At 51.2% G+C, this 24159-nt stretch overlaps 1 protein-coding gene across 6 annotated transcripts in view; it reads right to left on the minus strand.

Annotated features, from left to right (window-relative positions):
* znf827 (zinc finger protein 827) overlaps positions 1-24159 on the minus strand; it is a 244379-nt gene that overhangs the window by 28444 nt on the left and 191776 nt on the right. For all 6 annotated transcript variants that reach the window (XR_011940162.1, XM_072496124.1, XM_072496125.1 and 3 more), the window contains one exon: positions 10670-10909. Coding sequence is in view for 5 of the 6 variants with exons in the window: in XM_072496124.1 (XP_072352225.1) it covers positions 10670-10909 (240 nt within the window). In the remaining variant the exon portion in view is untranslated. The remainder of the gene's footprint in view (positions 1-10669; positions 10910-24159) is intronic.

Here is a 24159-nt window from a genome sequence, read left to right on the forward strand (position 1 = left end):
CTAGTGGTGTGCCTCAGGAGTCGATGCTGGGACCGCAACTTTTCACAATATACATTAATGATCTGGAAGAAGGAACTGAAGGCACTGTTGCTAAGTTTGCAGATGATACAAAGATCTCTGCAACTTTTCACAATATACATTAATGATCTGGAATAAGGAACTGAAGACACTGTTGCTACGTTTGCAGATGATACAAAGATCTGTAGAGGGACAGGTAGTATTGAGGAAGCAAGCGAGCTGCAGAAGGACTTGGACAGGCTAGAAGAGTGGCAAAAAAGTGGCAGATGGAATACAATGTGGAAAGGTTATGATTATTTTCTAAATGGGGAGATGCATAGGAAATCAGATGCAGAAAGGGACTTGGGAGTCCTTGTTCACGATTTTCTTAAGGTTAACGTGCTGGTTCAGTCGGTAGTTAGAAAGGCAAATGCAATGTTAGCATTCATGTCGAGAGGGCTAGAATACAAGACCAGGGATGTACTTCTGATGCTATATAAGGCTCTGGTCAGACCCCATTTGGAGTATTGTGAGCAGTTTTGGGCCCCATATCTAAGGATGGATATGCTGGCCTTGAAAAGGTCCAGAGGAGGTTCACAAGAATGATCCCTGGAATGAAGAACTTGTCATATGAGGAACGGTTGAGAACTCTGGGTCTGTACTCGTTGGAGTTTAGAAGGATGAGGGGGGGGGGGGGGGGGCGGGGAGGTGTAATAACCTGCACAGGACTCATCCACCTGGGGATGATTGTTCCCCGTGTTCAATTGGACTGAGTTAACCCAGCACTAGCATAAAAGGCAGGCAGCTGTAGAGCCAGCTAAAAAGTAATGAGGACCCGGTGAAATGGCCCTGTGCATGTATGATGCTGTTGCTGAAATAAAGAACTTTTAAGAAGCTTGTTGGACTCCCGTGGCTTTATCACAGGGGGGATCTTATTGAAACTTGCAGAATACCGCGAGGCCTGTGGATGTGGAGAGGATGTTTCCACTTGTAGGAAAAACTAGAAGAGGACACAATCTCAGACTAAAGAGATGATCCTTTAAAACAGAGATGAGGAGGAATTTCTTCAGCCAGAGGGTAGTGAACCTGTGGAACTCTGCCGCAGAAGGCTGTGGAGGCCAAATCACTGAGGGTCTTTAAGACAGAGATAGATAGATTCTCGATTAATAAGGGGATCAGGGTTATGGGGAGAATGGGGATGATAAAAATATCAGCCATGATTGAATGGCGGAGCAGACTCGATGGGCCGAGTGGCCTAATTCTGCTCCTATGTCTTATGGTCTCATTATAAGAAAAGGTGGTTATGACTTATTTAGTACTTTATTGCATCTCAGAATTATCCCAACTTACTTTGTAGAAAATAAATTGATTTTAAGTGCAGTCACTATTATGTAGGCATTATCCACAGTAATGTTTCATAAATTGCAATGAGATGCACCAACAATTTAATGTCTTTGGTGAGACCGGTTGACATCTCATTTATCAAGATGATGAGTTGTCCTTGAAAACAATGGTTCTTTATTTATTCGTTCATAGGATGTGTACGTCGCTGGCTAGGCCAGCATTTATTGCTCATCCCTAATTGGCCTCAAGATGGTGTTGAGCCCATCTTCTTGAACAGCAACAGTCCATGTGGTGTCCACAGTGCTGTTAAGAAGGGAGGTCCAGGAGGGAGGCGAGACTCGGGGATGAGGGAACTGGGATAATGGCCACAACAGGAGCTGCGCCACAGGGGGCAGGGCTGGCTCAGGAAAGTGCGGGCTTTTTTCCCGCGCTAAAGGAGGGGGGGGGGGGAGAGAGAATGGAGGAAGGTAAGGAGGAGGAGAGACTCCCACACGGGGAGATCAACGGGAAGGCCGGGTCAGCAGAAGTCAGCTGACTCACGGAAGTAATATGGGGGGAGCAAAAGTGCTAGATGCGGATCTAGCGGGGGGGGGGGGGGGGAGGGAGAAGAGGGGGGGACATTAGGGTTGCTGCTGCACTGTCCGAGGGGGAACTGAAAATGGAAGAAGTGGTCAGGGCGGGGGTTCCCCGCCTGGGGGACTGGAGGGTGCGGGAGGCGCGGGCACGGGACTGGCCTAAGATAGGAGATGGCGACTTCCGGTTGCGGCTATGTGGAGCTAAGCCGCACCATTCGGCAGCTCCCGCTATTACGGACTTTCGGGCTCGTTAGAGGAACCCCAACGGAATTTTTTTGAAGACAACCCGTGGGGAAGGGAAGAGAGAGGTCCCCCTCCAACTTTTATGGACCGGACCAGAGGTGCAACGGCCAAAAAAGCGGCATTGGAGCAGCGGGAGAAGCGAGGGAAAAAACAAAATGGCGGCGGCCGGGGACAAAGCGGAGCGCGGGCCGGAGCTGCAGGAGTTCATCAAGCGCTGCTTCGAGGAGCTGCGCAAGGAGATGCTGGCGCCTATGCTGTCGGCAATTGAAGGACTAGGGATGACCCAGAAGGCCCACAAGGTAAAGATCCAGGAGGTACAGAAAAGAGTCAGTGAGAATGAGGACGAGCTCTTGGGCCTGGCGGTGAGAGTGGAGCAGCACGAGGCGCTACACAAGAGGTGGGCGGGAAGACTCGAAGACCTGGATTGCTGCAGCTGAGTGACTGTGGGTCACATACAAGGACCAACACTATTATTTCGAAACGCCTGAAGAGGCGTGGACCTTCATACAAACCGAAAAGTTGGACTCTAACTGAGGGTTTGTGAGGGTGGGGGGGATTTTGAGGTTTGATGTGTGATGGTTGTTGTATATAGAGGGTCAATCACACGCAGGAAATGTTACATGGGCTGGGGGAGAGTGACAAGGCCGCGACAGGAGCTGCGCCAGAGGGGGCGGGGCGGGCTTTGGAAAGCGCGGGGATTTTCCCGCGTGCGGGAAGAAAGGCGGGAAGGGGAACGAAGGAACGCATATTGATTGGGAGACTCCCACACGGGGAGGTCAATGGGACGGCGGGGGAAGCCGGGGTCAGCAGGTGTCAGCTGACTTACGGGAGTGATATGGGGGGAGCAAAAAAGCTAGACAGGGGTCAAGCGGGGGAGGGGAGGGGGGGGGGGGGGGGGGGGAGGGGAGGGGGAAAAAGGGTTGCTGCTGCACTGGCCGAAAGGGAATGAGACACAGAAGAGGTGGTCGGGACGGGGGTCCCCCGGCTGGGGGACTGGAGGGCGAGGGTGGCGCGGACACGGGACTGGCCCAGAAAAGGAGATGGCTAGTCGGCAGGGGATGGGGGGGGGGGGGGTGTGTGTGTGTGTGTGTGTGTGTGTGTGTGAGTGAGAGCCCCTCCAATCCGGCTGATAACGTGGAACGTGAGGGGCCTGAACGGGCCAGTGAAGAGGTCTCGAGTGTTCGCGCACTTAAAGGGACTGAAGGCAGACGTGGTCATACTCCAAGAGGCACACCTGAAGGTGGCAGACCAGGTCAGATTAAGAAAGGGATGGGTAGGACAGGTATTCCACTCGGGACTGGACGCGAAGAATAGAGGGGTGGCAATATTGGTGGGAAAGCGGGTGTCATTTGAGGCCAAGACTATCGTAGTGGATAATGGAGGGCGATACGTGATGGTGAGCGGTAGGTTGCAAGGGACGTGGGTAGTGTTGGTAAATGTATACGCCCCAAACTCGGATGATGCTGGATTCATGAAGTGCATGCTGGGGCGCATTCCGGACCTGGAGATAGGAGGCCTGATAATGGGAGGGGACTTCAATACAGTGTTGGATCCAGCACTGGACCGCTCCAGATCAAGGACTGGAAAGAGGCCGGCGGCGGCCAAGGTGCTTAGGGGGTTTATGGATCAGACGGGGGGAGTGGACCCATGGCGGTTTGCAAGGCCGCAGGCCAGGGAATTTTCTTTCTTCTCCCATGTACACAAAGCCTGCTCCCGGATAGATTTTTTCTTTTGGGCAGGGCGCTCATCCCGAGGGTGGAGGGGACGGAGTATTCGGCCATAGCCGTTTCGGACCACGCCCAGCACTGGGTGGAACTGGAGCTGGGAGAGGAGAGGGACCAACTCCCGCTGTGGCGGCTGGATGTGGGACTGCTGGCAGATGAGGTGGTGTGTGGGAAGGTGAGGGGCTGTATCGAAAGGTACTTGGAGGCCAACGACATCGGGTAGGTGCGGGTGGGGGTGGTATGGGAGGCGTTGAAGGCGGTGATCAGGGGAGAGCTAATCTCCATCAGGGCTCATAGGGAGAAGACAGAGGGCATGGAAAGGGAGAGGTTAGTGGGGGAGATTTTGAGAGTGGACTGGAGATACGCAGAGGCCCCCGGAGGAAAGATTACTTGGGGAAGGATGACGGCTCCAGGCAGAGTTTGACCTGTTGACCACAGGGAAGGCGGAGGCACAGTGGAGGAAGGCACAGGGGGGCGATATATGAATATGGGGAGAAGGCGAGTCGGATGCTGGCACATCAGCTCCGTAAGAGGATGGCAGCGAGGGAAATAGGTGGAGTCAAGGATGGCAGGGGAACTACGGTGAGGAGTGCGGGGAAAGTGAATGAGGCATTCAAGGCCTTTTACGAGGAGCTGTATAGGTCCCAGCCCCCAGGGGGAAAAGAGGGGATGCGACGATTCTTGGACCAACTGAGGTTCCCGAGGGTGGAGGAGCAGGAGGTGGCTGGTTTGGGGTGCCAATTGGGGTGGAGGAGCTGGTTAAAGGACTGGGGAGCATGCAGGCAGGGAAGGCCCTGGGGCCGGATGGGTTCCCGGTGGAGATTTATAGGATGTAGACCTGTTAGCCCCGTTGCTGGTAAGGACCATCAATGAAGCAAGGGAGGGGGGGACCCTGCCCCAGACAATGTCGGAGGCGACAATCTCTTTGATCTTGAAGCGGGATAAGGACCCACTGCAATGTGGGTCGTATAGCCTGATCTTGCTCCTCAACGTAGATGCTAAGTTGCTGGCAAAAATGTTGGCTACGAGGATTGAGGACTGTGTCCCGGGGGTGATTCACGAGGACCAGGCGGGATTCGTAAAGGGTAGGCAGCTAAATACCAATGTGCGAAGGCTCCTAAATGTGACAATGATGCCATCGGTGGAGGGAGAGGTTGAGATAGTGGCAGCCATGGACGTGGAGCAGGCCTTTGACCGAGTAGAGTGGGAGTATCTCTGGGAAGCGTTGAGCAGGTTTGGGTTCAGGGGAGGGTTTATTAGTTGGGTTAAGCTCCTGTATAGAGCCTCGGTGGCGAGTGTGGTCACGAACCGGCGGAGGTCGGAGTATTTCCGGCTGTATCAAGGGACGAGGCAGGGGTGCCCCCTGTTCCTCTGCTGTTTGCATTAGCAATTGAACCTTTGGCCTTGGCGTTAAGGAAGTCTGGGAAATGGAAGGGGGTGGTTCGAGGGGGAGAGGAACATCGAGTGTCGCTGTACGCAGACGACCTGTTGCTGTATGTGGCGGATCCAGTGGAGGGGATGGTTGAGGTCATGCAGATCCTAAGATAGTTTGGAGACTTTTCGGGCTATAAGCTCAATGTGGGAAAGAGTGAGCTCTTTGTGGTGCATCCGGGGGATCAGGGAAGAGGGATAGACGACCTACCGTTGAGGAGGGCGGAAAGGAGCTTTCGATACTTGGGGATTCAGGTAGCTAGGAGCTGCTGGGCACTGCACAAACTTAATTTGACGCGGCTGGTGGAACAGATGGAGGAGGATTTTAAAAGGTGGGACATGTTGCCACTCTCGCTGGCGGGCACGGAACAGTCGATTAAAATGGTGGTCCTCCCGAGGTTTCTTTCTGTATTCCAATGCCTCCCAATTGTGATTACCAAGGCCTTCTTTAAGAGGCTAAGCAGGAGCATTATGGGATTTGTGTGGGCGAGCAAGACCCCGAGGGTAAGGAGGGGGTTCCTGTAGCATAGCAGAGATAGAGGAGGGTTGGCGTTGCCGAATTTGGGTGGCTACTACTGGGCAGCCAACGTGGTGATGATCCGTAAGTGGGCGATGGAGGGAGAGGGGGCGGCGTGGAAGAGAGTGGAGATGGCGTCCTGCAAAGGAACAAGCCTGGGGGCGCTGGTGACGGCACCGCTGCCGCTCTCGCCGACAAGGTACACCACGAGCCCGGTTGTGGTGGCAACGCTAAAGATCTGGGGGCAGTGGAGATGGCACAGGGGTGCGATGGGAGCCTCGGTGTGGTCCCCGATCAGAGATAACCATCGGTTTGTCCCAGGAAGGATGGATGGGGGTTTCAGAGCTGGCATCGGGCAGGGATTAGAAGAATGGGGGACCTGTTCATCGATGGGACGTTTGTGAGCTTAGGGGTGCTGGAGGAGAAATTTGGACTACCCCCGGGAAATGCCTTCAGGTACATGCAAGTGAGGGCGTTTGTAAGGTGACAGGTGAGGGAATTCCCGCTGCTCCCGGCACAGGGGATTCAAGACAGGGTGATTTCGGGCGTATGGGTCGGAGGGGGCAATGTGTCGGCGATATACCAGGAGATGAAAGAAGAGGGGGAGGCTTTGGTAGAGGAGCTGAAGGGTAAATGGGAAGAGTTGGGGGAGGAGATTGAGGAGGGGCTATGGGCTGATGCCCTAAGTAGGGTTAATTCCTCTTCCTCGTGTGCCAAGCTTAGCCTGATACAATTTAAGGTGGTTCATAGAGCGCATATGACGGCGGCGAGGCTGAGTAGGTTCTTTGGGGTGGAGGGCAGATGTGGGAGGTGCTCAGGAAGTCCGGCGAAGCATGTCCATATGTTTTGGTCATGCCCGGCACTGGAGGGGTTCTGGAGGGGAGTTGCGGGAACAGTATTTAAGGTGGTGAAAGTCCGGGTCAAGCCAAGCTGGGGGCTAGCACTATTTGGAGTAGTGGACGAGCCGGGAGTGCAGGAGGCGAAAGAGGCCGGCATTCTGGCCTTTGCGTCCCTAGTATCCCGGCGAAGGATCTTGATAATGTGGAAAGAGGCGAAGCCCCCCAGCGTGGAGGCCTGGATAAATGATATGGCAGGGTTTATCAAGTTGGAGAGGATAACGTTTGCCTTGATGGTCTGCGCAGGGGTTCTACAGGCAGTGGCAACCGTTCCTAGACTATCTCGTGGAGCGTTAGATGAAGGTCGGACAGCAGCAACAGCAACCCAGGGGTGGGGGGGTTCTGGGGGGCATTTGAGCAAGAAAACACATGAAATGATCCGGAAAACTGACATGTACGGGAGGAATCCAATGTACAAAGTTCTGTATCATATTGACTTGCCATGTTCATGTCTTGCTACGCGAGCTTTCTTTTTTTTTGTTACGGGGGGTTGAATATTTAAGGCGGTGAATGGAGTGCTAATGAGCCAGGCTGCTTTGGCCTGCATCATGTCAGGCTTCTGGAATGTTGCTGAAGCTTCACTCATTCAGGCAAATGGAGACTCTCCCTTCACACTCTCTGATCTGTGCATTGTAGATGGTGGGGCAGACTTTGGGGAGTCAGGAGAGGGGGTTCATCACCACAGAATCCCCACAATGCTTATATGGTTGGTCCAATTAGGTTTCTGGTCAGTGGTGAGCCCCTGGATGTTGATGGTGGGGATACAGTGATAGTAATGTCATGGGGAGATGGTTAGATTCTATTTTTGGAGATGGCCATTGCCTGGCACTTTGTGGCATTACTGTTACTTGCCATTTATCAGCCCAAGCGTGAATGTTGCCCAGGTCTTGCTGCATATGGACTCGAACTGCTTCAGTATCCCCAGTTTTGACATGGTGATGGAAGGAAGGTCATTGATGAAACAGCTTAAGATGGGTGGGGCTAGGACACTAGCTGAGGGACTCCTGGAACAGAAATTATTCACTTCCAACAACCACAACCATCTTCCTTTGTGTGAGCTATGACTCCAACCAGTGGAGAGGCCCCTCCCCCCACCAAAATACCACTGACTTGGGTTTTGTCTAGGCCTCAGTGATGCCATACTTGATCAAATGTTGCCTTGATGTCAAGGGCAGTCACTCTCACTGCACCGTGAGTTTAACTCTTTTTGCCCATGTTTGGATCAATGTTGCAATGAAGTTTGGAGCAGAGTAGCCTGGCAGAACCCAAATCGATGTCAGTGAGCTGTTTCTTATTTTTAGTTTCTTATTTATTTTTTAAAAAGTGTCCAAAAAGGGGCAATTTAGGGTGGCCAATCCACCTACCCTGCACATCTTTGTCTTGTGGGGATGAGACCCACGCAGAGACGGGGAGAATGTGCAAACTCCACACGGACAGTGACCCGGGGCCGGGATCGAACCCGGGTCCTCGGCGCATTGAGGCAGCAGTGCTAACCACTGCACCGCCGTGCCACCCTGAGCTGTTTTTTGCCAAGAGCAACTTGATAGCACTAGATGACCTTCTCCATCTTTTTGCTAATATTTGACAGTAGACTAATGGAGCAGTAATTGTCCAGGTTAGATTCGTCCTTTTTGTGGACAGGACATGCCTGGGCAATTTTCCACATTGCTGGGTATAAGCTAGCGTTGTCGCTGTACTGTAATTGTTTGGTTAGAAGCGTGGCTAGTTCTGGAGCACAAGACTTCAGTATTATTGCCAGAATGTTGTCAGGACCTAAAGCCTTTGCAATATACAGTGCCTCCAGCCATTTCTTGATATTATTTGGAGTGAATCGATGCTGGGGACTTCAGGAGGAGGCCGAGATGGACCAGCCACTCGACACCTCTGGCTGATAATGGTTGCAAATGCTTCAGATTCGTCATTTGCACTGATGCGCTGGGCTCTCCCATCATTGGGAATGGGGATATTTGTGGAGCCTCCTTCTCCACTGAGTTGTTTAATTGCCCCAAACCATTTACAGCTGGATGTGGCAGGACGCAGAGCGCAGTTCTAATCTGTTGGTTGTGGGGCCATTGAGCTCGGCGTGTGGCATGCTGCTTCCGCTGCTGGCATGCTAGTCGTCCCAATTGAAGCTTCACTAGGTTAACACCTCATTTTTAGATATTACTGGGGCTACTTCTGGCATGCCCTTCTGGACTCTTCAATGATCCAGGGTTGATCCCCTGGCTTGATGGTAATGGTAAATGAGGGATTATGTCAGGTCATGAGGTTAGATTGTGGTTGAATAAAATTCTGCTGATGGCCCACAGTGTCTCATGGATGCCCAGTTTTCAGTTGCTTTATCTTGCAAAGTCTATCCCATTTAGCAGGCGGTAGTGCGAGACAACACAGTGGAGAGTATCCTCAAATTGAACATGCGATTTGGTCTCCACAATAGGTGGTGGTCACTCCTACCAAAATTATCATGGATATATACATTAGCTAGATTGGAGAGGACAAATTCAACTAGGTTTTCCCGTCTTGTTGGTTCTCTCACCACCTGCCGTAGACCCAGTCGAGCAGCTGTCTTTTCGGACTCGGCCAGTAGTGGTGCTACTCTTGGTGAAAGATATTGAAGCTCCACACCCAGAGTGCATTCTGCACCCTGAAACATGTACCATGAAATAAGATCCAATGCACACATTTCAGGATAAAGTGTTCAGCTATTTTTGTCATTGAGATCCAAAGCTTGTGGACAAGCTAGATTTCATCTCATCTTGGAAGGTTTAAAAATGTAAATGTCACCACCATTCCAGAGGGCCATTGGCTGCTCTCCCCTTTGAAAGAGCTGACTGGTGGTGATTTCACCGGAGGGTCACCACACCTCAGATGAAGGGCAAGGTTGAGAAGGCGGGGCCTTCATGAATAACCTCAGCCGGTACGGGAATTGAACCCACGCTGTTGGTGTTGCTCTGCATCATGAACCAGTCGTCCAACCAACTGAAGAAACAAATCTCATTGTTTAATCGAAAGGTTTTGCTGCCCATTACACAATGCAAGCAATACAATTTAAGAAAAGAGTTTCTCAACCTCTTGTGGACAAATTGTAGCTTATTTTGTTAATGCTATGTTGCTGGAAACTTTGCTGGATCTTTTGACTTCTGTTATGTAAGCAGTAAATAAATATAGCCAAGTACTTTTGACCTTGACGTTTTGGTCCAAAAGCAGATTGCTCTTGGGAATAAAATAATGGACAACAAATAAGGAAAACACAATGGACAAATGATTAAGAAATAACTATTAAGCAGGGGCACTTTATTCCATACACAGCATGTATATGAATGAAGATTTTTGGTCATGGGAGATTCGGTCTGTTTGTGGAAAGTGTAGTCCAGGAATATGAACACAGGAGTGCTGGTGTAAAGCCCAAACCTTGTTTCTTTCCATTGAAGTTGAAACCATTTCTTTGCAGCATTCAAAATTCTAAGTTTTAATATCTTAGCAGACCAAAAAAATAAAAACAATTTATCAGGCTAGTGGGTTCCTTACACTTTGCTTCTTTTGACACCTGCAGTAAATGGAAGTTACAGTTCCATGCTGAACAATATGCTGCATTCACTTGCCATCATTTTCTAAAAATCTGCACAGCTTTCTTGCAGACTTACAGTCTCCTGTATTTTCTTCAGAAACTTACTGAAAGGCAGCAACTAATTAAATCCTAGCTACTTCTACACCATTCCGACTTGTCATACATGGGTGCAATCGCACATCTTAATATTCAGTTGCATGGCACGAGAGTCTCAGGTCTATGAATAAGATGTATACCTCCCCATCGACTTGGCTTCCAGCTTAAAGTGCTAAAGTCGCTCAACACAAGAAGGGAAAAAGAATGTAACCACCCGGGTACAATTATTGAGATTAAAATCTTCAATTGGATTCTTGAGGCAATAAACACTTTCTCACCTTTCTCAGGCTTTTCCTCAGAAGCTGATGTGGATGACCCACTGAGTGCCATTGGAGAGTTGAAGGAAGTGGTTTGCTCCTCTTTGGTGAAGTCAGAATTGGGAATTTCAGATTCAGTAATAGAATCACAAAGTGCTGAAGATGAAGATAACGAGGATGATGACGATGAAGAGGAAAATGTTGGTACTGCCTTGAAATCACTGGTGGGGCTCAGACAAGAGGGCACTTGAATTTGTTCACCTATAGAAATGTCATAAACAGTGATGTTAAGACTCAGACAAAGACATATTTCATCATAAGCAACAGTGACAGCCTCTTTGACAAAAATAAATGTGGGGATTCTCCTAATCGGCATGTAGCACAGTGGTTAGCACTGTTGCTCCATAGTATCAGGGTTCCAGGTTCGATTCCCGCTTGGGTTACTGTCTGTGCAGAGTCTGCACGTTCTCCCTGTGTCTGCGTGGGTTTCCTCCGGGTGCTCCGGTTTCCTCCCACAAGTCATGAAAGACGTGCTGTGCTGTTAGGTAATTTGGACATTGAATTCTCCCTTCGTGTACCCGAACAGGCGCTGGAATGTTACGACTAGGGGATTTTCACAGTAACTTCATTGCAGTGTTAATATAAGCCTACTTGTGACAATAAAGATCATTATTATTAATCTTGATTTTTCGCAGGAGATAAGGTGAACCATGTGAGAATATAAATGACCATTTACACAAGTCATGATTTTGTACCCGCTTTCGCCATCATTTGCTACTGTTCTTCTGGTACTGATCCCTGTGGTACACTACTGGACACAGGCTTTCAGTCACAAAAACAATCTTCAACCATCACCCTTTTGCCTCCTGCCACTAAGCCAATTTTGGATCCAATGTGCCAAATTGCACTGGATCCAAGGGCTCTTACCTTCTTGATCGGTCTCCCATGCAGGACCTTGTCAAAAGCCTCACTGAAGTCCATCCTAGACTACATCAACTGTATTGTCCTCATCTACACACCTAGTCACCTCCTCTCTAAAAATTAAAGCAAATTTGTTAGACATGATCTCCCTCTGACACAGCCACGCTGACTATCCTTGATTAATCCATGCCTCTCCAAGTGGAAATTAATTCTGTCCCTCAGAATTTTTTCCAATAATTTCCCTACCACTGATATTAGACTCACTGGCCTGTAATTACCTGTTTTTTTCCCTCTTCCCTTCTTGAATAATGGCACCACATTACCTGTCCTCCAGTCATCTGGCACCTCTCCTGTGGCCAGAGAGGATTTGAAAATTAGTGTCAGAGTCCATGCAATCTCCTACCTTGCCTCACACAGTAGCCTTGCATACATATCTAGGCGTGGGGATTTATCCACTTTTATGTCTGCTAAAACTGCTAATACCTCCTCCCTCTCAATGCTAGTCTGTTCAGTTATATAAATATGATGTATGCCTGTGCCTGTGCCACTAACTGACGCTCACGAGTTAACACTTTCCACAACCAAAGTTAGGATGGCTTTGACCTTCAGGATGACGGGCAGTGGGTGGTCTCTGAGACCATGTGGCACAAACTCTTGGAGAACCTGACCAAGGTGTGTGACTCCATGGGCTTCGAAATCTCCTCCTGCCCTGGTTCTCGTTCATCTCCAAGAAAGTCAGCCACCATCTGTGAACTCTGACCTGATGATGTCTCCCTTGAGTGACCACCCTCTGCGGTACAGCCTCTGGTAGCTGTGCAGGACCTGCCCTTGCTTCCACCTCTGGGTTCTGCTTCTGTCTCCAGGAAGCCTAACGTTGACCCTGCGGTCATTTCTCCTGCCTCCCAGCAAGAAGGATTATTGCCAATTCTACTGGTTCCATGCTTGTATCCGTGTGAAAGTGAAGGGAGAGAATGAGTGACCCTTAGAATCCTGTCCGTGCCCTGACCCATTGCCTATCCAACCTTGGGAACATCCTACCGATGGTCAGTGACTGCTATGCTAGCCATCACAATGAGCTCCACTCCTTCACTGTCCAAGCCCCTACACCAGCCCCTCCATACTCTGACAGATGGGCATCCACTTTGGAGACCTTATTCAACCCTCAGATCCTACGAAAGGCAAAAGCATGAGGCCCATGGGTTAGCTGAACGACCCTGTGCATAAACCTCTTGAGGGGGGAGGCGGGGGAAGAGAATGGCCTGTGCGGATGCCACTGCAACAAATGATGTTGCAGCTGAGCGGCCTGGTAAACTCTGAAACCTTTGGCCCTTGGCCCGGATGCAGTGCATTTGCTGTCTTCGACGAATGCTGAAGGGCAAGCCTTGGAATTCACGGAAGGAGGAGCTCGTTGTTTCATAGAATTTACAGTGCAGAAGGCCATTCGGCCCATCGAGTCCACCCTATCCCCATAACCCAGTAACCCCACCCAACACGAAGGGCAATTTTGGACACTAAGGGCAATTTAGCAATTTACAGAGCAGAAGGAGGCCATTCAGCCCATCGAGTCTGCACTTGCCCTTGGAAAGAGCGCCCCACACCTCCATTATCCCCGTAACCCAGTAACCCCACCTAACCTTTTTGGACATGAAGGGCAATTTATCATGGCCAATCCACCTAACCTGCACATCTTTGGACTGTGGGAGGAAACCGGAGCACGCGGAGGAAACCCACGCACACACGGGGAGGATGTGCAGACTCCGCACAGACAGTGACCCAAGCCGGAATCGAACCTGGGACCCTGGAGCTGTGAAGCAATTGTGCTATCCACAATGCTACCGTGCTATCCAATATAGCCCCCCAGAGGGTTTCATGCATTGTTGTTGTGTGCTGCGCCATCTACAATCTGGCACTGCACAGGTCGAGGAACTGGCAGAGAGATGATGAGTGGCATTTATCCTCTAATGAGGAGGATGCTGCGGAAGGGTGCTTAGGGGAAATCCCTGGAGGAGGCAGAGGAAGGCCATCAGGCAATAGCAAGGAGAATCTGGGGCCCTGATAGCATCCTACTTCACGGATGACCAGGACAAGGGCGGGCACTGAGGTTCCTTCATGGGAGGTGGCCCTTTCTAATTGTGTGGCCGCAGCGTAGCCACAGCCCTCAGATTGTTCCCATCATGAGAAGGATGGCAGCTACCCATGGTCCATACGATACATGAGGATGTTGATGACTTGCATTGAGAACAGAGCATTGGTCATCAAAGAGCTTCTGTGTGTGTCTTACTCTTGCCTGGCTGAAGACAGCTTGTGAGGCCTGACTGAAGACAACTTGTGAAATCGCGGTGACCTGGGAATAACAGGACAATGATATACGGACAGAACCATCCGTCTTGATACAAGCTCCTCCTTAGTTAGCGGTGCCCCGAGGATCTGTGTCACTAGTGCCAGAGAAACGGCTCTCATGGGTGTAACGTCTGGGTTTGTTGTGCTGAGGGCAGACTTTCCCAAATGATTGGGTCGAGTGGGTGGGTTGACCATAGAGGCGTGGGGCTCGCAGACGTGAGATGGAGGCGGCGCTGTTTGCTAACATCCAGTCTATGTGTTTGATGTATGTTGCTGTTTACACGGCAGGTTAGGGAGCAATGGAATGAGAGCAGAGGGCACTAAGAGGATACGAGAACTAAGTTTTAATACATTAAAATATATTTATTAAAGTTTTTTAACAACAACACAATTTTTCTCCCTTACAAACAATACCCCCCCGCCCCCGTAACAAATAACAAAAAAATCGCACTGAGCAAGATATATACATGGCAAAATGGTATATTTACATAGCTTTATACACTGGCTCTCTCCCGCATGTGCCAGTTTCCCCCACCCTTCATGTTATCTCTTGCTCATCCATCCCCCCAAGCAGTCCCCCATTCCCTCCCCCCCCCCCCCCCCCCCAGGGTTGCTGCTGCTGACGGGCCTTCCTCTATCGCTCCGCGAGATAGTCTAGGAACGGTTGCCACTGCCTGTAGAACCCTGCGCAGACCCTCTCAAGGCAAACTTTATCCTCTCCAGCTTAATGAATCCAGCCATGTCGTTTATCCAGGCCTCCACGCTGGTGGGCTTTGCCTCCTTCCACATTAGCAAGATCCTTTGCCGGGCTACTAGGGACGCAAAGGCCAGAATGCCGGCCTCTTTCGCCTCCTGCACTCCCGGCTCGTCCACTACTCCAAATACTGCTAGCCCCCAGCTTGGCTTGACCCGGACTTTCACCACCTGAGATATCGCTCCCGCCACTCCCCTCCAGAACCCCTCCAGTGCCGGGCATGACCAAAACATATGGACCTGGTTCGCCGGGCTCCTTGAGCAACTTCCACATCTGTCCTCCACCCCAAAGAACCTACCCAACCTCGCCCCCGTCAAGTGAGCTCTGTGAACCACCTTAAATTGTATCAGGCTGAGCCTGGCACATGAGGAGGAGTTAACCCTACCTAGGGCATCAGCCCACAGACCTTCCTCGATCTCCTCCCCCAGCTCCTCCTCCCATTTACCCTTCAACTCTTCTACCAGCGCTTCCCCCTCTTCTTTCAACTCCTGGTGTATTTCCGACACCTTGCCCTCCCCGACCCATACACCCGAGATCACCCTGTCTTGAATTTCTTGTGCCGGGAGCAACGGGAATTCCCTGACCTGTCGCCTCACAAAAGCCCTCACCTGCATATATCTAAAGGCATTTCCCGGGGGTAACTCAACTTCTCCTCCAGTGCCCCTAGGCTCGCAAACGTCCCGTCAATGACCAGGTCCCCCATTCTTCTAATCCCCGCCCGATTCCAGCTCTGGAACCCCCCGTCCATCTTCCCCAGGACAAACCTGTGGTTACCCCGATCGGGGACCACACCGAGGCTCCCACTGCACCCCTGTGCCGTCTCCACTGGCCCCAGATCCTTAACGTTGCCACCACCACCGGGCTCGTGGTATGCTTTGACGGCGAGAACGGCAGCGGTGCCGTCACCAACGCCCCCAGGCTCGTTCCTTTACAGGACGCCATCTCCATCCTCTTCCATGCCGCCCCCTCTCCCTCCATAACCCACTTGCGGATCATCGCCACATTTGCTGCCCAGTAGTAGCTCCCTAGGTTTGGCAGCGTTAACCCTCCTCGGTCCCTACTGCGTTCCAGGAATCCTCTCCTTACCCTCGGGGTCTTATTCGCCCACACAAACCCCATAATACTCCTACCTACTCTCTTAAAAAAGCCTTTGGTGATCACGATGGGAAGGCACTGAAACACAAACCGAAAACTCGGAAGGACCACCATTTTGACCGACTGCACTCTACCCGCCAGCGAGAGCGGTAACATATCCCATCTTTTGAAGTCCTCCTCCATTTGGTCCACCAACCTCGTCAGATTCAGTTTATGTAGGGCCCCCCAACTCCTGGCTATCTGGATCCCCAGATACCGAAAACTCCCCACCGCCCTCCTCAGCGGTAGGTCCCCTATCCCTCTTTCTTGGTCCCCTGCCTGTAATACAAAGAGCTCACTCTTCCCTACATTGAGCTTATAGCCCCAAAACTCCCCAAACTCCCTTAAAAGTCTGCATGACCTCCACCATCCCCTCCATTGGATCCGCCACGTACAACAGGTCATCCGCATATAGCAACACCCGATGCTCTTCTCCCCCTCGGACCACCCAACTCCATTTATTAGACTCCCTCAATAACATGGCCAAGGGTTCGATCGCCAATGCAAACAACAGGGGGGACAGGGGACACCCCTTCCTCGTTCGTCGGTACAGCCGAAAGTACTCCGACCTCCGCTGGCCGTCACTACACTCGCCACCGGGGCTCTGTAAAGGAGCTTAACCCAGCTGATAAACCCTCCCCCGAACCCAAACCTACGCAGCATCTCCCAGAGGTACTCCCACACTACTCGGTCAAAGGCCTTTTCCGCGTCCATAGCTGCCACTATCTCCGCCTCTCTCTCCTCCGATGGCATCATTATCACGTTTAAGAGCCGCCGCACATGTGTTTAATTGCCTGCCCTTTACAAATCCAGTCTGGTCCTCATGGATCACACCCGGGAGACAGTCCTCAATCCTCGTGGCCAGCACTTTTGCCAACAACTTAGCGTCCACATTGAGGAGCGAGATCGGCCTGTACGACCCACAATGCAGTGGGTCCTTGTCCCGCTTTAGGATCAAAGAAATTGTCGCTTCCGACATTGTCAGGGGCAGGGTCCCCTCCTCGCTTGCCTCGTTAAAGGTCCTCACTAGTAGCAGGGCCAACAGGTCTACGTACATTCTGTAGAATTCCACCGGGAACCCGTCCGGCCCCGGGGCCTTCCCCGCCTGCATACTCCCCAAACCCTTGCTCAGCTCCTCCAACCCAATTGGTGCCCCCAAATCAGCCACCTCTTGCTCCTCCACCCTCGGGAATCTCAGTTGGTCTAGGAATCGTCTCATCCCCTCTTCCCCCACTGGGGGCTGGGATCTGTACAGCTCTTCTTGAATACCTCGTTTATTTTTGTTGCACTCCGAACAGTGGCTCCCCTTCCATCTTTGATTCCCCCTATTTCCCTTGCTGCCGTCCTCTTGCGGAGCTGGTGTGCCAGCATCCGACTCGCCTTTTCCCCATACTCGTAGGTCGCCCCCTGCGCCTTCCTCCACCTTCCCTGTGGTCAACAGGTCAAACTCTGTCTGGAGCCGTCGTCTTTCCCCAAGTAATCTTTCCTCCGGGGCCTCTGCGTATCTCCTGTCCACTCTCAAAATCTCCCCCACTAACCTCTCCCTTTCCATGCCCTCTGTCTTCTCCCTATGAGCCCTGATGGAGATTAGCTCTCCCCTGATCACCGCCTTCAACGCCTCCCATACCACCCCCACTCGCACCTCCCCATTGTCGTTGGCCCCCAGGTATCTTTCGATACACCCTCTCACCTTCCCACACACCACCTCATCTGCCAGCAGTCCCACATCCAGCCGCCACAGCGGCCGTTGGTCCCTCTCCTCTCCCAGCCCATTTCCACCCAGTGCGGGGCGTGGTCCGAAACGGCTATGACCGAATACTCCGTCCCCTCCACCCTCGGGATGAGCGCCCTGCCCAGAACAAAAAAATCTATCCGGGAGTAGGCTTTGTGCACGTGGGAGAAGAAGGAAAGTTCCCTGGCCTGCGGTCTTGCAAACCTCCATGGGTCCATCCCCCCATCTGATCCATAAACCCCCTAAGCACCTTGGCCGCCGTCGGCCTCTTTCCAGTCCTTGATTTGGAGCGGTCCAGTGCTGGGTCCAGCACTGTATTGAAGTCCCCTCCCATTATCAGGCCTCCTACCTCCAGGTCCGGAATGCGCCCCAACATGAATCCAGCATCATCCGAGTTTGGGGCGTATACATTTACCAACACCACCCACGTCCCTTGCAACCTACCGCTCACCATCACATATCTCCCTCCATTATCCACTACGATAGTCTTGGCGTCAAATGACACCCGCTTTCCCACCAATATTGCCACCCCTCTATTCTTCGCGTCCAGTCCCGAGTGAAATACCTGTCCTACCCATCCCCTTCTTAATCTGACCTGGTCCGTCACCTTCAGGTGTGTCTCTTGGAGCACAGCCACGTCTGCCTTCAGTCCTTTCAAGTGTGCGAACACTCGAACCCTCTTCACCGGCCCATTCAGGCCCCTCACGTTCCACGTTATCAGGGACCTCCGTCCCGACCACCTCTTGTGTCCCCCATTCCCTTTCGGCCAGTGCAGCAGGACCCCTCCCCCCCCCCCCCGCCTCTAGACCCCCGTCTAGCTTTTATGCAACCCCCATATCACTCCCGTAAGTCAGCTGACCCCGGCTTCCCCCGCTGTCCCCTTGACCCCCCAGTGTGAGAGTCTCCCAATCAATGTGCGTTCCTTCGTTCCCCTTCCCGCCTTTCTTCCCGCGCGCGGGGGAAAAAACCCGCGCTTTCCAAATCCTGCCCCGCCCCCTCTGGCGCAGCTCCTGTCTCTCTCCCCCAGCCCATGTAACATTTCCTGCGCGTGATTGACCCCCTATATACAACAACCATCACACATCAACCCTCAAACATCCCCCCCACCCTCACAAACCCTCAGTTAGTGTCCAACTTTTCAGTTTGTATGAAGGTCCACGCCTCTTCAGGCGTTTCGAAGTAGTCGTGTTGGTCCTTGTATGTGACCCACAGTCGCGCTGGCTGCAGCATTCCAAATTTCACTCCTTTCCGGTGCAGCGCCGCTTTGGCCCGGTTGAAACCCGCTCTCCGCTTTGCAACCTCCGTGCTCCAGTCCGGGTATTTTCGGATCTCTGCATTGTCCCACTTACTGCTCCGCTCCTTCTTGGCCCATTTCAGGACCCTCTCTCTGTCCGTGAACCGGTGAAATCTCACCACCATTGCCCTTGGCGGCTCATTTGCCTTGGGCTTCCTTGTCAGCACCCGGTGTGCCCCGTCCAGCTCCAGCGAACTTGAAGGGGCCTCCGCGCCCATCATCGCCCCGAGCATCGTGCTCGCGTATGCCCCGGCATCGGCCCCCTCCACTCCTTCAGGGAGACCCAGGATCCACAGATTCTTTCTCCTCGACCTGTTCTCCAGGTCTTCGAGTCTTCCCACCCACCTCTTGTGTAACGCCTCGTGCCGCTCCACTCTCACCGCCAGGCCCAAGAGCTCGTCCTCATTCTCACTAACTCTTTTCTGTACCTCCTGGATTTTCACCTCGTGGGCCTTCTGGGTTATCCCTAATCCTTCGATTACCGCCAGCATAGGCGCCAGCATCTCCTTGCGCAGCTCCTCGAAGCAGCGCTTGATGAACTCCTGCAGCTCTGGCCCGCACTCCACTTTGTCTCCGCCCGCCGCCATTTTGTTTTTTTCCCTCGCTTCTCCCGCTGCTCCAATGCCGCTTTTCTGGCCGTTGCACTTCTGGTCCGGTCCATAAAAGTTGGAGGGGGACCTCTCTCTTCACTTCTCCACGGGTTGTCGTCAAAAAAATTCCGTTGGGGCTCCTCCAATGAGCCCGAAAGTCTGTAGTAGCGGGAGCTGCCGAATCGTGCGGCTTAGCTCCGCATAGCCGCAACCGGAAGTCCCTAAGTTTTAATACATGACAGAGGTGCTCACATACATACATATGTGCTCGATTTGTGCAAGTGGCTAACAACACCTGTGCCCACATTGTGCACCTGTAATTTCTTTACCCTCCGAACACTGCCACACATCTTGGGCGTTTCCCCAGAATCCACAGTTGAGGTGGACCCAGCCCACCCTGTTGTCTGAGATGACCGTGGTGAGCATCCTCTGGAGGGGCGAGACCTGGAGGGTTCTGGCTTGCTTTTGGGCAGCACGTATGTAGTGGTGCCAATCCCTCGATTTCAGGACTGGAGCTGTGCCGGTCACAGGAAGAGGGGAGTCAGATGGGATGGACACCCCCAGGGCTTCCTGGGTGGAAGGCCCCAGGCCATGCACCAGCTCATACTGCTCCTTATGGGAGCTTTGGAGCCCCTGGGTTCCTTCCTTGGATAGAGGGAGGCTGGAGTGAGGACGAGAAGTCCTGCCGTCCTCTTGTACTGGCACGCATGGATGCCCACAAGTGAATGCATCATGCTGTTGATGCCATGAACCATGAAGTTCTTTGCCTGAACTGTGGAGTTCATATTCTTAACCATGCAGTGAAAATTCCCCCACCATGGAGTGAACGTCCTGCGCCAAGGTTTCCACTGCGGTTGCCACCCTCGGAGTGTTGGCATGATCGTCTTTGACAAAAGGCGATGGACTCCTCCAAACGGCCTTGCAATCCAAGGAGTGAAGTTGAGATCCCTTCCTGATTTCCCAACTTTGCCTTTGTTGCTCCAGTAGCTGAAGATTGACCAAGTCCAGAGGCAAGTCATCTGACTGGAACTCAGCAGAGTTCTGGTCTTCAGTAGTCAGCGAGTGCTGGATCCCTGGGATGCACCAGCATCCGCCAGCTGTGGATCATCTGAAGTGAGGTGCTTACCAGTTAGTCACCCAGAATCTGGTCGACTACGAATTTCCACCAAGGTGTGTGTCTCTCTGCGCTAGTGTAGGGTGCAGGTGACAGCTGTGACGCCTCTTCGGTGGTCATGTCCAAGAAATCGACAGAGTTGTTCTCCTGGCTGGTCTCCAAAGCCGCACTTGTGAATGGACCGGGCTGCTCTACTGATTTTCCTTGAAGGGAATTAGATGGCATTAGTGCATGGCAGGGGAATTGGAGAGAGGATTCTCATGTCCAGATGGAGGACTGTGTTGTGGGTCCTCACTTACTACTCTTGCGCCTACCTCACCCGTAGTGCAAGAGCGGTCCGCTTCCACCCCGGCAAGCTGGAGGGCCCTCTCCTCAAAACATGAAAGGATTTTCAGTTTGGGCATCCTTCCACCCATCTGTGATCGCTCCTTTTTATTGTGAGCCAGCTTGTCCTGCAAGGAGACTGATGGGAATACTGCAAACAGGACGGGTGTGGATGATTGAGTGGGTGAGTGTTGAGAAATTAGAAAAGTGACTTAACTTGGCTGGACAGAAGAGGCCATTCATCTTCTTGCTGCACTGGATGCCTGTCCTCTTGTGCAGGGACTTGCGCTTACCAGTGTCCTACTTCTCCTCTACCTCACCCAGAACTCTGATGAGTGCTTCTTCTGAAAACCTTAGGGCAGCCTTCCTAGCAGCAATTCTTTTTAGGTTGGATGTGGAACAGGTCCTGGGGAAATGTTTAAATCGAGTGCCCCCCCCCCTCCCCGATTGATGTGCCGCACGATATCAGGGCAGGCGAAACAGTCAGCCCGCCATGGGATCGGCGTGGAACTCGTGCAAAACTTTGATTTAAAAGTGCCTGAAAATACGGCATGAAAACTTGGTGATGCCACCGGTGGGAGTCTCGCCGATGCCACCGGCGGGCACCTTGCTGATTTCACCAGTGGGCACCTCACCGATGCCACTGGCAGGCGCCTCGCCGGCGGGCGTCTCGCTGCTTTTCTTGCATAAACGACACTGAGTCAAAGTAGTGGAAAATTCCGTCCATGGTTTCACTGGATGCCCATATAAATTACAGTGGGAGATTGGAAGAACTCCTGCAGAATTTCCCAGCAATTTTCTTTATTAATTTAATATAGTTGGAAAGACACAAAACTTTCTCGAAAAATTTGTTAGTGGAATTAGCAAGTGTCGTCAATGAGGCCAATCCATCCTAGAACAAAGAACAATACAGCACAGGAACAGGCATTTTGGCCCTCCAAGCCTGCGCCGATCACGTGTCCTATTCTATACCCCGTCTGTTCATGTGCCTATGCAGATAAATCTTAAAGGTTGCTAACGTATCTGCCTCAACCACCTCACTTGGCAGTGCATTCCAGGCCACCACCACCCTCTGTGCAAAATACTTCCCCTGCACATCTCCACTGAACCTTTCCCCCCTCACCTTGAACTTGTGTCCCCTTATAATTGTCATTTCCGCCCTGGGAAAAAGCGTCCAACTGTTCACCCTATCTATACCCCTAATAATTTTATAAACTTCTATCAGGTTGCCCCTCAGCCTCCGTCTCTAGGGAGAACAATCCCAGTTCATTCAATCTCTCCTCATAGATAATACCTGCCATACCAGGCAACATCCTGGTAAACCTTTTCTGTACTCTCTCCAAAGCCTCCATGTCCTTCTGATAGTGCAGAATTGCCCTAGAGAAAGTGCTGCAACCCATGAGACCATAAGAAATAGGAACAGGAATGAACCATTCGACCCCTCGAGCCTGCTCTGCCATTCCAAAACAAATCCTGCTCCAAAGACAATCCTTCCATACTGGGAATCATCTTAGTGAACCTTCTCTGAATCGCCTCCAATGAAATAATATCTTTCCTTAAATAAGGGGACCTAAACGACTCTCAGCACTCCAGATGTGGTCTCACCAGTACCAGTACCTTGTACAGTTGCAGCAAGACTTCCCTACTCCTACACTCCAACCCCCTTGAAAAATGGGCCAACGTTCCATTAGCCTTCCTGATTACCTGCTGCATCCGTGTGCTAGCTTTCTGTGTTTCGTGCACAAGTACCCCAAGTCCCTTTGTGTTGCTGCTATCTGCAATTTTTCTCCACTTAAATACTCTCCCTTCCAAAATGAACATTTTCCCACATTATACTCCATTTGCCAACTTTTTGCCCACTTACTTAACCTATCAATATCTCTTTACAAACAGTTAGCATCTCTCTCGCAACTTGCAGTTCCACATATTTTTGTGTTGTCTGCAAATTTGGCTACAGTACAGTAGTGCTTCCTTCCTCAAATTCATTAATATATAATGTAAACAGTTGCAGCCCCAGCACTGATCCCTGTGGAACCCCACAACCTGAAAAGAATCCCTTATCCCCATTTTCTGTTTCCTGCCCATTCGCTAATTCTCTATTTATGCCAATATACTACCTCAAATACCACGGGCTCTTATCTTATGACTTAACTTTCCGTGACCTGTCAAATGCCTTCTGAAAGTCCAAATACAACACATCTAGTGCCCTCTATCCTTTTTGGTTGAAACTTCCCTTTATTCTGAGACTTTGCCCTCTGGACCTAGACCCTCCAATGAGGGGAACCATTTTCTCAGCATTTACCCTGCCAAGCCCCTTAAGAATCCCTTTCATGAAGTCATGTTGACTTTGCTTGATTAGATTATGATTTTCCAAATGTGTTGCTATTTCTTCCTTAATAATTGATTCCTACAATTTTCCAACACCAGAAGTTAGGCTAATCGGCCTAGTTACCCACTTTTTGCCTCCCTCCCGTTTTGTACAGGAGTGTTACATTGGCAATCCTCCGGCACATCTCCAGAATCCAAGGTTTTTTAGAATTTGCAAGGAATGCATCCACTATCTCTGTAGCTACTTCTTTTAGGGTGCTAGGCTACAAACCTAGGATGGGCAGCACGGTAGCACAGTGGGTAGCACTGTTGCTTCACAGCTCCAGGGTCCCAGGTTCCATTCCCGGCTTGGATCACTGTCTGTGTGGAGTCTGCACGTTCTCCTCGTGTCTGCGTGGGTTTCCTCCCACAAGTCCCAAAAGACGTGCTGTTAGGTAATTTGGACACTCTGAATTCTCCCTCTGTGTTCCCGAACAGGCGCCGGAATGTGACGACCAGAGGCTTTTCACAGTAACTGCATTGCAGTGTTAATTTAAGCCTACTTGTGACAATAAAGATCATTACTATGGGTCTGCCTTTAGCCCCATTAGTTTGTCTAACACTACTTCTCTAGTGATGGTATTTAATTGCTCCCCTGTATGCTTTAGTATTAAAGTATCTACCACTACAAAGACTGATGCAAAGTATCTGTTTAACTCCCCTGCCATTTCCTTGTTCCCCATAACTATCTCCCCAGATTCATTTTCTAAGGGGCCTACGTTCACTTTTGCTTCCTCTTTATATATTTAAAGTAGTGCGGGCCAGTTTTTATATTCCTTGCTAGTTTGTTCTTGTAGTTTATTTTCTCTCTCTTCATTATCTTTTTAGTCCTCCTTTGCTGGATTCTGAATTGATCCCAATCTTTGGGGCTATCACTGACTTTTGTCTCCTTATATGCTTTTTCTTTCAACTTAATGTGGTGTAGGTTGGAGCTTCGTGAT

This window comes from Scyliorhinus torazame, chromosome 3, assembly GCF_047496885.1.
Source record: "Scyliorhinus torazame isolate Kashiwa2021f chromosome 3, sScyTor2.1, whole genome shotgun sequence".
NCBI lineage: Eukaryota > Metazoa > Chordata > Chondrichthyes > Carcharhiniformes > Scyliorhinidae > Scyliorhinus > Scyliorhinus torazame.